The 15735-nt window shown below is 41.7% G+C and overlaps 1 protein-coding gene across 1 annotated transcript; it reads left to right on the forward strand.

The window, feature by feature from the left end:
• The first annotated feature begins 859 nt into the window (after window positions 1–859).
• LOC121979518 (PE cleavage protein A-like) lies at window positions 860–5169 on the forward strand. The gene is made up of 5 exons (XM_042531510.1): window positions 860–913; window positions 3502–3870; window positions 4077–4163; window positions 4667–4826; window positions 4946–5169. The coding sequence occupies exons 1-5, from the start codon at window positions 860–862 to the stop codon at window positions 5167–5169; spliced, it is 894 nt and encodes a 297-aa protein (XP_042387444.1).
• The last annotated feature ends 10566 nt before the right edge of the window (window positions 5170–15735 follow it).

Consider the following 15735-nt stretch of genomic DNA (forward strand, 5'->3'; position numbering starts at 1 on the left):
CCCCCACTAATAAAAATTTGGCCCCAAATTTTCATTATCTACCATCAGCAAGTACTAACAACAGATAAAGAATACAAATGCTGAATGGTAAATTAACCCACATACCTCAAGTGAAAAGGTGGGGGTATCGAACTCGGATCGTATCCTCGAGCTCCCAGGTAGCCTCCTCATCCGAATGATGCCGCCATCCGACTTTAACCAGTCGGATAGTCTTGTTCTGCAACTAACGCTTTTTCCCATCCAGAATCTGTACCGGAACCTCCTCGTAGGTAACATCAGGCTGAAGGGGAACTGGTATATCAGATAGCACATGTGCTGGGTCGGCTATGTATCTCCTCAGCATAGACACGTGGAATACATTGTGAACGCCTGCCAGGGACGGTGGTAGTGCCAAATGATAAGCTACCACTCCAATCCTCTCCAAGATCTGGAAAGATCTAATGTAGCGCGGAGCTAGCTTACCTATGAGGCCAAATCTCTTCACCCCTTTCGTAGGTGAGACTCGCAGAAATATATGGTCACCTGTAGAGAACTCCAGGGGTATTCGTCTCCGATCAACATAACTCTTTTGGCGGACCTACGCCTCTGACATTCTCCGTCTGATAGTATGGACCAACTTTGCCTCCTACTGAGCTCTATGAGGCCCTAGCAACTGGGCCTCCCTAATCTCATCCCAAAGGGTGGGTGTCCGACAAGGCCTACCATACAATGGCTCAAACGATGCCATCTGGATAGACAAATGGTCCTCCCAACTGCCTCCGAAATCCAATACACAAGATCTCAGCAAGTCCTCTAGAATCTGAATGGTTCGCTCTGACTGACCATCTGTCTGCGGATGGAAAGCTATACTGAAACGGAGATGGGTACCCAAGGCCTGCTGCAGACTATGCCAGAATTGGGACGTGAGATGAGGGTCTCTATCCGAAATAATACTCAAAGGAACACCATGTAATCTGATGATCTTTTGACAATACAGATCTGCCAATCAATCCAGGGAATCAGTCTTCCGGATCGCTAAGAAGTGCGTGGATTTGGTTAATCAATTAACGATTACCCAAATCGTGTCATGGCCTCGTCGTGTCCTAGGCAAACTCACTATAAAATCCATGGTAATGTGTTCCCATTTCTACTCAGGAATAGGAATCCGCGAAAGTAATCCGGCAGGTCTCTGGTGCTCCGCCTTTACCTACTGATAGACAAGACATCTAGCTATGAATTCCGTGATGTCTTTCTTCATGTCGTTCCACCAGTAGGAACACGTCAAATCTCGATACTTACGGGTCCCTCCTGAGTGGATCGTAAATCGAGAGCGATGAGCCTCCTGAAGTAGCTCCTGTAAGACCGGGTGAGACTGAGATACGCATAATCTACCTCGGAAATATATAATACCCGCATCATCTCGGGTGAACTCTATCTGCTGCCCGGAATCTATCTGGCTGCCAATGAACTGAAAATGTTGATCACTAGCCTGGGCCTCTCGGATCCTATTCCTGATCGACGACTGAGCAACCATGGTAACCAGAATACCCTGCTCTATCTATCCCTACTCCTAAAGGCCCAACTCGGAGAAGCCCTGAATCAAGTCTGTGACTGAAGCTCGGTGGCAAGCCAAAGTCCCTCTGGACTTCCTGCTGAGTGCATCGACAACCACATTAGCTTTCCATGGGTGATAGCTAATGGTACAGTCATAATCCTTCAGGAACTCCATCCATCTCCTCTGTCGGAGATTGAGTTCCTTCTGGGTGAAAATATATTTGAGACTCTTATGATCCGTAAGAATCTCAAAGGTAATGTCGTACAGATGATGCCGCCAAATCTTCAAAGCAAAGATGATGGCGGCTAGCTCCAAATCATGTACTGGGTAGTTCTTCTCATGCTCCTTCAATTGACGAGAAGCATAGGGGACTACCCTGTCATGCTGCATCAGGACAGTGCCCAAACCCTGAAGAGATGCATCGGTGTAGAGCACGAATCCGTCCTCTCCGGAGGGTAAAATCAAAACCGGAGTCGACACTAATCTCCGCTTCAGCTCCTGGAAGTTGGTCTCGCAATCTTCTGTCCAAGTGAACTTCACGCCTTTCCTGGTCAGGCGTGTCAGTGGTATAGCAATCTGGGAGAAACCCTCGAAGAACAATCTGTAATATCCAGCTAGTCCCAGAAAACTACGGATCTCCTGTACTGATTTCGGAGTTGGTGACAGCCTCAATCTTCTGAGAGTCAACGAAAATACCTCTGCTAGAAACCACATGTCCCAGAAAACCTACTGAAGATAGCCAGAAGGCACACTTGCTGAACTTTTCATATAGCTAATGTCGTTGAAGAGTCTCCAAGACTATGCGAAGATGCTGTGCATGTTCCTCCTCGGAACGCGAGTAGACTAATATGTCATTGATGAAAATGATAACAAACTGATCAAGATACTCCAGGAAGATGTGGTTCATCAAATCCATAAATATCGCGAAGCATTGGTAAGCCCAAATGGCATTACCAAAAACTCATAATGGTCGTATCTGGTACGGAATGCTGTCTTCTGAATATCAGATTCTTTGACTCTCAGCTGATTATATCCAAACCACAGATCAATTTTAGAATACACTGAGGTACCTCTGAGCTAATCAAATAAATCCTCAATCAGTGGTAAGGGGTACTTATTCTTGATGGTCACTACATTCAATTGTCTGTAATCAATGCACAATCTCAGAGTGCCGTCCTTTTTCTTGACAAATAATACCAAAGAACCCCATGGAGAAGCACTAGGGCATATAAATCCCCTATCTAAAAGCTCCTGGAGTTGAACCTTCAGTTTGTTCAACTCTTTTAGTGTCATACGGTAAGGAGCTTTCGATTTCGGCGCGGTTCCCGGAATCAACTCAATAGCAAACTCCACTTGCCTTTTGGGAGGCAAACCTGGTAGCTCCTTTGGAAATACATCCGGATACTCTCGGACTACTGGAACGTCGGAGAGTTGAGAACAAATGTCGTCTTCAGTATGAATCAAAGATAATAGAAAACACTGACAACCATGTGATAGCAGCTTCTGAGCCTGAATCGCCGAAATAGTCGATATGTCATCATCTCTGATGTCAGTGAAATCCCACGAGGGTTGGTTTGGATGCCGGAATGTGACCACCCTCATCTGGCAATCAACAGTGGTATGATATGCTGACAAACAATCCATGCCAAGAATAATATCAAAGTTGACCATTTCTAGTACTAAAAGATGTACCATAAGTATCATGTTGCCAAAGTCTAACGAGCAATCTCTGACCTCCTAGGTGACGTCTAAAGTATCACTGGATGGTAGAGAGACGGTCAGTCGCTGTAGTCTAATAGTGGGTAATTTACCATTCTCCCTCATAAATGTACCGGATATAAAAGAATGCAAGCTACCTGTATCTATCAGCATATTAGCATTTAAGGCAAAAATGGAAATCATACCGCGGAAAATGGATTCGTCGGCCCGTTGTGCATCCTCTCTGGTGACCGCATGAATACGTCCAGTCTCTGGCGGAGGTGGAGGTGCTAGCGCTGCCAGCGGCTGCTGCGTCTGGGCAAGAGCCTACCACTGAGGTGGTGCTGGAGACTGTGCCAGAGGTGGATGTAAGGGATGTGACTGATACTGTACTGGTAGCTGAGGCTGCGTCTGGTACTGAACCAGTGGTTGGGGTTGCAAATACTGGACTAGGGGTTGAGGCTGCAGCTGATACTGGGTCCCACAACAGAACTCTATGGTACCATGAGGGAACTGGGATGCTCTTGTTCATACATGCCATAAGCAGCAGCTGCAGGGGGAGCTATCCTCTGCTGGCAATGCGAAGATTGGGCTCTCTGCCCTCCTCGATGAGTCCCAGACTGACTGAGCTGAACTCCGTGACCAGAAACTCTGGAAGCAATATGCTGAGCCTTCAGCAAACAATCTCGGCTCAGGTGCCCAGGCAGTTTACAATAATAACAAACTGAATGTCCCAGGGAGCAGGCTGAGATGATGTGGTCTATGGACCCACATCTAGTGCAACGAATGTCGCTCGCGGGTTATTTCTGGTTCTGCTGAGAAGACTGAAAATGTCCTGATGTAGATCGCCTCGACTTCTGAGGCTGACCAGATGCCCCAGAAGTATCCTGACCTGGCTGATTGTGACCACTCTGCTGTTGTCCGGTCGCCTGTGCCTGCTGGATCTACCCTGATGTCTGACCCGTCTGCTTTCTTTTCTTGTCCGGATACGCTCTCTGGTGAGCTGACTCTATCATCAGGGCTCTGTCCAGTGTCTCTATGTAAAATAAGTTCCCAAAATCGGCAAGCTTTACTTACAGATGTCCATGTAGCCCCTGAATAAACTATTGCATACGGGAACTGTCCTCAGCAACTAGTTCTGGACAAAATCTGGCCAACCGATTAAACTCGGCATTGTACTCTGTCACCGAGCGGTTGTTCTGTCACAGACTCAGAAAATCCTGCCGGCGAGTCATCTGATATGCCCATGGGAAGTAGCGACTCTCAAAAGCCTCTCTGAATCTGGCCCAGGTGATGTTCTGCTCGCTTATGATGGAGCGCTGCGTAACCCACCAGGTGTCGGCCTCATCCCGTAAATGGAAAGCAGCCAGCTCTGCTTTCTCCCACTCGGAGAAAGCCATGTAGAAAAAGGTCTGCTCAATGGTCTCTATCCAGGACTGGGCCACACTCAGATCAGTCTCTCCTTGGAATAGTGTGAATCGACTCTTCATAGACTCTGCCAATGCTGGGATCCGGGCTCGTGCTGCAACAATATCTGGGAGGTGGGTAGGGATCGTCGCGGGAACTAGCGGAATCCCCGAAGCTGGTGGTGCAGGTAGTACCGTTGGATAGACCGGGGGAGGTACTCCCGATGTTGCTGCATAAACTGGGGCATATACCGCTCTGGTGGTACTGCATGGTCGATATGAGTGGTCGCGGCTGGAGGTATGGTAGGTGGTGGTATCGTAAATGGAGCAACGGGTACCGCTGGTACGGGTGCTGGGTATATTATAGGCACTGGGGGCACGGGTGGCGCTAGTGCTAGGTACATGGTAGGTCCAGGTGGTGATGGTGCCGGGTACACCGCAGGCTCTGCTGGTGGAGGTATCGGGTTTGCCATGGGTGGTACAGTGTGTACGGTATGGGTGGGTACCTCCAACGAAGCCATCGGAGTTTGAGAGCCCGACACACCCATAGTATCTTGAGTCTGTCCCTGATCGACAGACTCTAATCCAATAGGGATCTCTGGTGAGTCCGTTGCTAGAGATTCCAAAGTCCTCTTACGTAGCCGTCCAACACCACATCTCACAGCTACTTGTGTAGATCTCCTCATATCTGTCAAGTTATATCACAGATATTACTACAAGTAACAAAATTATAAAATTACCTTTTTTTCTATTTGCCGTTAGAAGATGTTACGTCGTTGTCCAGACCCCATATATAACCTCTGAATCCCGTACGAGAAAATCGACGGAAATCTGTACAAATCCGAAAATACCATATTGGCATCACAAACCGGGCTCTGATACCAAAAATATTAGTATCAGATTAACACGCAAAATCACAATACGAAAATAAGTATACGAAACTTGGCTCTGATACCAAATAAATTGGTATCAGGTTAACTCAAATATTCGAAACACCAAAACAAAGGATCGTATAACTGCGCTCTGATACCAAATAAATTGTCACGCCCCGGGGGAGTCCCTGCCAGAAGAAATTTGGACAACATCTCCCATGTACGGGTGACAATCTAAAACTTACTACATCAATCCAGATACCTCGGCCAACACGACCAGAACAATAACAATAAAAAATAAGTTAAACACCCACGCAGTTTAATAGTAAAACTAAACTAATGCAATGATAAGAAAAATCCTTTAAAATATCCTACTCAACTACACTCATAAAGCTCAAAACTTATATCCTACTCAACTACACCCATAAAACTCAAATCACGACGTAATAAAATCAACTCACCTCTTCTGCCGTCCAGGAAGGCATGTAGTAAAACATATCCAATAAAACTCATCGACAATAAAGATAATACAATATCCATAAAGCAAAACCAGCATAAGTCCAATACATAGACAACTATATAGTAAGAAAAAAATAATAAAAAGGGTCTATATGATAATTCTCGAAATCTGGAGGGGGACTAGCGATTAGAAATCCTCCGGACAGCCTCAACCTGAAAATAGTATATCAACGGGGTGAGTCAACTCCTCAGCGGGTAAGTACTGACATGCATAGTAAGAAATATAACAAATAGCACTAATCATGCGTATAGTCTCCTGATATAAGAAGGATAAATGCAACTGAAATAAATATAGAGAACAACTGTACTAACCAGGACTTGGTGTATGGATAATAAATCGAGAGGTATCGAAATCCTGTATGCATGTCAAACATATGCATCCACCCAATATGCAGCAAATAAATGCAGCAAACACAAGCAATAAATACATCAATGCGTATGATGCCAATGACATGTCCTGGTCACCCCTACTGCCAGTCAGCCATCTCACACACGATGGTGAGACCGAGTGGGTAGGGTTGTGACAACCGTGCACTCTGCCATCACTGCTCCTAATGAGTGACCGAGTGGAAGGGATGCTGACGGAGTACACCTATCCTCCTACCCCAAATCATAAGTGGGGGAGCTCAATTCTCTCATCTTCCTGAGCCAGTCTAGAGGAGGGATCCCTGACATGCTACCACGCTGCATCACGCTACCCATGAGTGGACCAACGGAGCACTGACAGAGCACCTGCTGCAACACACCCTGCCTGAATAAAAACCACTAACTCATGAGTGGTTGTGTGTGCAGATCCATGTAACTGGCGATGAGCTCAACAATAATGGAGCTACCAATCGCTTAGCATGCAATCATGCAGATGATGTTGGTTGGTCCTAAGAAGATTGTACCGGTTCCACTGTATAAAAATTTTGTACAAGTGTCGAACCTTTCCTAAACAACCTATTATGTTCTTTAGAAGTTAAATTAGGAATCACAAGCGGAACTTAACATTATTGATTCCAAATTTAACTTATCTGTTCTTAATGGTTTAGATTTGGATCACAAGCGAAACTTAACACTATTGATCCAAATCAACCTATGTTATAAAGTTAATTAAATATTTATTTTTAAAATCGGCTCCTAGGTCAAACATGGCAAGACATTAGGCCTTCTTGGGTATGGGATTATCCACCACTGCCTCGACAAAGCCTTTAATAGAAATTCAATATTTAATTTCCTAAAATAACATTAGGTTTAACTGAAAAGAACAATCGAATCACAAATTTGAAAAACAAAAAAAAAACACAACTCGAATTACAAATTCGAAAAACTAGAATCTAATGCCTCTTGTGTTTGGAATTCATACAAAGAAAAATAACTAGCATGATGCGGAAAACAATTACTAGTTATACCTTTTCTTTGTATGCTAATAACCTCGAGATCTTCTGCCATATTCCTCGCCTCGCCTTAGACGTCGTGTGGCCGACGATCTTCCAAGATGAACACTACCCAAAAGCCTTCTTTCTCCTTCTCTAAAATCCGGCCACCGCCACAAGAGAACAAAAGAGAGCAAGGGGAAAAGAAGAGGGAGAGGGCCAGCCACAAGAGGGAGCACCAACTTGAGAATAAGAATTGATAATGCATGAGGTCTCCTCTCCCCTTATTTTATATTACTTGTCCAAGGCAAATAAGGAAAGACTTTTTACAAAAATTAAAATCTTCCTCTTGTTTTTCCTTTTCCCCTTTTATTTTTCCTTTTCTTTCCTCTTGATTGATTCAATCATCAATCATTGATTCAATTGATTGAATCATGGATGATTGGATGCTTTTAATGGTCGGCCCCTTGCTTAGACACCAAGCAAGGGTGGTCGGCCACATCATCATCAAGAGAAATAATTTTTTTATAAAATTTTATAAAAGAAGAAATCCTCTTTTAAAATTTTAGAAGCTCTCTTTCCTTATGTGGATGTTAAAAAAAGATAGTTTTAAAAAATTAAAACCAAGTTTTAAAATTTAAAATTTCTCTTCTAAAATTTCCTTTTTTAACATAGTTACAAAAAAGGAAAGTTTTAAATTTAAAACTCTCTTTTAAAAAACCATGAGGATAGTTAAATAAGGAAAGTTTTAAAACTTTTAAAACTCTCTTTTAAACCATGTGGCCTAATTCAAATAAGGAAAGTTTTAAATTTTATAATCTCTCTTTTAAACTTGTAGTTATCTACAAAGAAAAGATTTTAAAAATTCAAAACACCCCTCCTAATTTGAAATATAGTGGTCAGCCCCTCCTTTGCTTGGGCACCAAGCATAGGGTCGACCCTCTTGAGGAGATGGTGGTCGGCCCTTGGCTTGGTCACCAAGCCTTGGGTCGGCTCCCTTCTTGGACACCAACATGGACTTTTATTTGGATGGACTTGAGGCTTTAATGAGGCTACGACAGGGATCTAGAAGAGAAATTGGTTTTGGCCTCCCGACGAGCTTGAGTATCCCATGTTCGCCCCGAACACACAACTCAAGTTCATCAACAATAACTCATTCCACTAGAGAGTTATTATTGCACTACCGCACCAACCCCAAATTACATTATAGGCTTCTTCTCATCATGAGTGTGTTAGTCTCCCTGTGTTTAAGATATTGAATGTCCACTAATTAATTGAGTTACTGACAACTCATTTTAATTGATGTCTTAGTCCAAGAGTAGTACCACTCAAGCTCATTGTCATATCAGACTAAGTCCACCTACAGGGTTTAACATGACAATCCTTATGAGCTCCTCTTGGGGACATTCTCAACCTAGATGACTAGGACACAGTTTCCTTCTATAATCAACAATACACACTATAAGTAATATCATTTCTCAACTTATCAGGCCTATTGATTTATCAAGCTAAATCTCACCCTTTGATAAGTCAAAGAAATAAATACTAAATATATGTGCTTGTTATTATATTAGGATTAAGAGCACACACTTCCATAATAACTAAAGTCGTGTTCTTTTATTAAGTCAATATAAAAAGAACTTACCTTAAATGGTCCTACTCAATACACTTAGAGTGTACTAGTGTAATTTATATGTCAAGATAAACTAATACCTAATTACACTATGACTATTCCAATGGTTTCTTCCTTTCCATCTTAGTCGTGAGCAATTGTTTATAATTTTTAAAGAATTGATAACATGATCTTCTGTGTGTGACACCACACACCATGTTATCTACAATATAAATTAATTGAACAACTACACTTAACAAATAAATGTAGACATTTGACCAATGTAATTCTTTTATTTCAAAAATAAATGTTTACAAAAGCTAGGCTTTTAGTATACACTCTAACAATCTCCCACTTATATTAAAAGACTAAGCTTCCATATCTGCTGCCATACATTTGATTCTCATCCCCTCCACATGCCAATCAAAAGCTTTCGCCAGAAGGGCCTTAGTGAAAGGATCTGCCAGGCTATCTGCTGATGCAATCTTGGCGACGACAACTTCTCCTCGCTTGACGATGTCTCGTATCAGGTGGTACTTGCACTCTATATGTTTACTCGCCTTATGGGCTCGTGGTTCCTTCGAGGTTGCAACTGTACCGCTATTATCACAATAAATTGTGATGATTTTGGGCAAACCAGGAATCACATCTAAGTCCATTAGGAAGTTCCTGAGCCATACCGCTTCTTTGGCTGCCTCAGAGGCTGCCACATACTCAGCTTCCATGGTTGAGTCTGAAACATATTTCTGCTTAACACTCCTCCATGCAATGGCTCCACCTCCTAAAGTAAACACATAGCCTGACGTAGACTTACTGTTGTCCCTATCTGATTGGAAGTCTGCATCCGTGTAACCCACAGGGAGCAAATCGTCTGCTTGATAAACTAGCATATAATCTCTAGTCCTTCTCAGGTACTTCAATATATGCTTTACAACAGTCCAATGTCCTTGTCCAGGGTTACTTTAACCATGTCCACGGCAAAATAGATATCAGGTCTCGTACACCGCATTGAATACATTAAGCTTCCCACAGCCGAAGCATAAGGAACTGCCTTCATGTCCTCTATCTCCTTTGATGTCTTCGGAGACATCTCTTTAGATAAAGCTACTCTATTCCTAAAAGGTAAGAAACCTTTCTTGGAGTTCTGCATGCTAAAATGAGCAAGGATTGTATCTATATATGAAGCTTGAGATAGGCACAACACCCTATTCTTGTGATCCCTTATGACTTCGTAATGACCCACCTTCTACTGACTAGGTTGTAAGGTCGGGGGTTACATTATGCTAAACTATTCTTGGGATATCACTGAATATTAAGGTGCAGAAAACTACCATAATTAAAGGTTCTGTAATTTTGCTGTAAAATCTGGAATCTATATTCAGAATACACCTCTGAAATTGTACATATGCTAAAGAAGGGAACCTAAACTTTTCCTTTGGTCAAAAAGCTGAAATTAGACACTTCTAGCTGAAATCAGACTTTCCAATCGATCGGCTGATCGATTGGAGTTATTTGATCGATCCACTGATCGATTCAACGTGCTACTGTGCACGGAGGTCAATTCTGGATTGATCGGATGATCGATCTAGTCTGTCCAATCGATCCAATGATCGATTCAAAAGCTCTCTGTACCCGACAGATCACTTCCCGATCGATCGGCTGATCGATCCATGGCCAATCGATTAGCCAATTGATTCAACAGCTCTCTGTACGCGACAGATTACCTCCCAATCGATCGGCTAATCGATTGGAGCTCTGATTTCTGCTGTATTTCAGAAATTTCATGTACAACATGGATGTATCAAATAAACACCAAACTCTTACTAAACAAGTCATGATCCATAACTCACCGACTAACAACAAGGTAACTAAAAGTCTAGGCATAACCTAATGCATACCTTCACGATTCATAACATTTAGACACTCAAAAGGTGCAGAAAATAAACTATAAGGAGTTCTAATCCTTTAACTTGCTGGTCTCCAAGGTCTTTATTCCAAGTTCCTTCTCACACACATCTTGTCGCATTGCCCTCCAGCCTCCGCTAATCCATCTTCCCTTTACCTTTATCTGCAGTATAAGGAAAATGAAACTATAAGCTTGGGAGCTTAGTAAGAACCATCTGCCTCACAAAACATGCATTCGAAGAAATCATGCTTTCAAAAGATGCTACCTGAAATACATGCTGATGATCATGCTGAAAATGCTAAAAACATGGCATATGGACATGTAAGTCATGGTAATCAAGAACTGAACATAAAGCTATTTGTTGCAGCAATAAGAAAACTAAACTGATACATAAGCTAAGCTAAAATTTAGGTTAGATTCATGCTGAAGTTGTATCATATACACATAACTAATTTGTGAAGTTTTGAAAACTATTTTCATAAGTAGATAAAAATATTAATCATGCTGCTGATGGGCCCGACAACTATACTTGCTATGCGCGCATCCCTAACTAGACCCGAGGTAGCTAGTCCCGAATCTAATAGGGTTTACTAGGTTATCTAAACCTAGGGATGACTATGGGAGCCCAACCCAAGGACCACTGAGAGTCCAGTACAGTGTCACTAATAAAGTAAAATATTGTTCATAAACTGATTTATCTTATCTTATTCTTACTAGGTTATCTGAACCTAGAGCTAGGTTATCTGAACCTAGAGGCGACTATGGGAGCCCACCCATTGGACCGTAGTCCCATATCAATTGAAGCAAGACTAAGTATACTGTTTAAAATGCACCTATGGCATTTAACTGAGCTATTAAAACGCCTACTGTAGCATATAACTGTACTAGGCATTTTATCGAGCACTTGGTGTGCTCTAACTCTCCTCAACTTAATAATCATGCATGTGGCTGAACTAAAAGCATAAAAACGCACGATTAACTACTTATACTGCAGGTGAGGGGTTACTTACATCCTGTGCTAAGTTTCCTTACAATCTGATCGCTAGGTTTCTGGAGAAGAAGATCTCTTCGACGATCTTCTTACGTCTACGCGTTCTTCTCATGGAGAGGAACGTCCTTGTGCAGGAGTTATCGCCGGAAAGTGTTCCTACTATCCTAGGGATGGAACCCTAGGTCTCTTGGGTTTGTGCGCCGAGAAGGTGTGGGAGAAGAGAGATGGCAGCGTGTGAGGGTGAGGGAGAGGTGTCGTTCAGAAAAATAAAGTCTCCCACTTAAATTCCCTATTTATATTAAGTGGTAAATACGCCCCAACTCGATCATAAATAAAAATCCTCCCCTCTTCTTTCATCACACCCCTGCTGGGGTCCCTTGGTTATTAAGTCACCCTATAAGTCATAGAGTCCATAGGTCGCGTGTTCAATTCCCGCTTAGGCTGTTTTATGTTTTTATTTAATTTTACTACTTCTGCTACTCCAAAAATTCTATAAAAATATTCTAAAATTTCAGAAAAATCATAGAATATTTCTAAAATTGATTTGAGAATTTTCGGGCATTACAGACTTTGATCCCAAGGATGTGTGCACATTCTCCTAAGTCCTTCATATTGAATTGTTTGGACAACCATACCCTTACGTCTGATAACACTTTGACATTATTGCCAATTAACAAAATGTCATCTACATATAGTACAAGAAATACCACCACATTTCTGTTATACTTCTTGTATACACAAGACTCATCCAGACACTGAATAAATCTATATGACTGGATTACTTCATTAAACCGGATGTTCTAAGATCTTGAAGCTTGCTTCAGTCCATAAATGGACCGATTAAGCTTGCACACTAGATGCTCTTTGCCTTTTTCAATGAACCCTTCTGGTTGCTTCATATGGATGCTTTCTTCAAGACTTCCATTAAGGAAAGTTGTCTTGACATCTATTTGCCAAATCTCATAATCCAAATGAGCGGCTATGGATAAGAGTATCCGGATAGACTTTAGCATGGCTACCGGCGAAAAAGTCTCCTCATAATCGATTCCCTCTTTCTGAGTATACCCTTTCACAACAAGTCTTGCTTTGAAGGTTTCTACCTTCCCATTTGTCCCTCTTTTCCTTTTGTAGATCCACTTTCATCCAACGACTTTTACACCATCTGGTGGTTCTACAAGCTCCCAGACCTTATTAGAATACATAGACTCTATTTCAGAATTCATTGCCTTTTGCCAAGATACTACATCTATACCTTGGAGTGCTTCGTCATATGTCGGGGGATCAGGTTCATGTTTACCCGGGATCAAGTCCGAAGACTCTCCCAAAAATATGAATCTCTCTGGTTGCCTCACAACCCTCCCACTACGACGAGGCAATATCTCTGGTTGTGTATCATGTGTGACACGTGTTGCAGTTTCTTGTGATACTTCATCTTATACTGTTGGTACTAAAGTAGACGTGTCCTCTCTTATTTCTTCTAGTACAATTTCACTCATGGGCTTATGGTTCATTACATAATCTTCCTCTAAAAATTGAGCATTGGTGCTAACAATGATCTTCTGATTTTTAGGATTATAAAACAAACCCCCTTTCGTTCCCTTAGGATATCCCACAAACAAACATACTTCTGTACGTGATTCCAACTTGTTAGTATCTCCCTTCAGCACATGTGCTAGACTACCCCATATCTGGATATGATTCAGACTAGGCTTACGTCCATTCCATAATTCCATGGGAGTAGAAGGAACTATTTTAGAAGGTACCATATTCAGAATGTACACTGTTGTTTCCAGAGCATATCCCCAAAACGAATTTGGTAATTCTGAATAACTCATCATCGATCTAACCATTTCCATAAGAGTCCTATTCCTTCGTTCTACCACACCATTCTGTTGGGGTGTACCAGGTGCAGACAATTGGGATTGAATCCCGGATTTTGATAAGTAATTCCTAAATTTTCCAAAGAGATATTCGCCACGACGGTCAGACCGTAGTGTCTTGATACTTTTACCAAGACGTTTCTCCACATCAGCCCTATATTCTTTGAACTTATCAAAGCATTCAGAGTTGCGGCGCATCAAGTAAATGTATCCGTATCTTGAATAATCATCTATAAAAGAGATAAAGTATTCATAACCACCTCTTGCCTGGATTAACATAGGACCACACAAATCAGAATGAACCAGTTCTAACACATCTTTGGCTCTATACCCCTTGGCCTTAAAAGGTCTCTTGGTCATTTTATTTTACCTTCCAAACAAGATTCACAGGTTGGAAAGTTTTCCAACTCTAATGAACCCAAGAGTCCATCGGCTACAAGCCTTTGAATCCTACTTAAGTTAATATGACCAAGCCTTAGATGCCAAAGATATGTTTGGTTCATTTCCGAAGGTTCTTTTCTCTTATTAGAGTTAGAAGATGTGTTATTAATTTCCATTTGTTGCTTTATGGGAGAAATTAGATTTAATGTATATAAATTGCCAACCAATGCACCAGAACAAATAATAACTCTATTTCTCTTTATAACTACATTGTTACTGAAAGAAACAGAATATCCATCCAAATACAGTTTAGAAACTAAAATTAAATTCTTTCTGAAACTGGGTACATAAAGACAATTTCTTAAAACCAAACTTCTATTCCTATCAAAAGATAAGTAGACGTCTCCCACTGCAACAGCCGCCACCTTAGTAGCATTACCCATGTAGACGGTTATCTCTCCTTCAAATAGTCATCGGGTTTCTTGGAACCCCTGCAAAGAGTTACAGACATGATCAGTGGCTCCTGTATCTACACACCAGGTGCTGGTAGATAACACCGCTAAACATGTTTCAACTACTAGAGTATGAGATATACCTTTATTGTTCTAATTCCTATGAGGGCAGTCTGCTTTCCAATGTCCAGCCTGCTTGCAGATGAAGCACTTGCCCTTTGGCTTCTTCATTCCTGCTTTTGGTCCCGTTCCTAGAGGTTTATTCACCTTCTTTGCTGAAACAACCTGTTTCTTCTTCTTCTTGCCTTTTGACTTAGAAGTAGAACCATTTTCAACATAGTGAATCTGAGAACTATGACGAAATATACCTTCTGCTGTCTGTAGTTCTGTCAGAAGTTCCGCCAACGTATACTCTCTTTTGTTCATGTTATAGTTCAGACGGAACTGCTCAAACCTTCTGGGTAGCATTTGGAGAATAATATCGACTTGGGTTTCCCCATCGATTTCTCCTCCAAGGACTTATATTTCGTTCAGATAAGTCGTCATTTTGAGGATATGATCCCTTACGGGTGTCCCCTCTGACATGGTGGTTGTCATTAACTTTCTCATTGCCTCTTGCCTAGCAGTCTGACTCTGGTGCCCAAAGAGTTCTTTGAGATTGTTCATTATATCATAAGCAGTTGGTAAATCTTGATGCTAATATTGCAATACATTTGACATTGAAGTCAAAATGTAACACCGCCTCATCTCATCTGCTTTTACCCATTTCTTATGATACTCAATCTCCTCTGGGGTAGAATCACTGTTAGGTGTATCTGGGCATACCTCTGACAGTACAAACTTATAGCTTTCAGCAGTTAAGACAATGTCCAAGTTTCTTTTCCAATCTATATAGTTTGGACCAGTAAGTCTGTTCTCTTTCAGTATAATGGCCGGTGAGTTGAAAGTCATCCTAAGAATCACAAAATAAATTTTGGTCAAGACTCTAAATTTAGAATAATATTGATTCCCCAAACAATACTATTTAAATTTACCAACACCTCAAAACACCGTGAATATTGCATGCAATATTAGTGTGGACGTATACAAATTCAACATTTGTAAGAGGAGGGTCTTACCCATTAAT

This window comes from Zingiber officinale, chromosome 5A (genome assembly GCF_018446385.1).
Source record: "Zingiber officinale cultivar Zhangliang chromosome 5A, Zo_v1.1, whole genome shotgun sequence".
In the NCBI taxonomy this organism is placed as follows: Eukaryota; Viridiplantae; Streptophyta; class Magnoliopsida; order Zingiberales; family Zingiberaceae; genus Zingiber; species Zingiber officinale.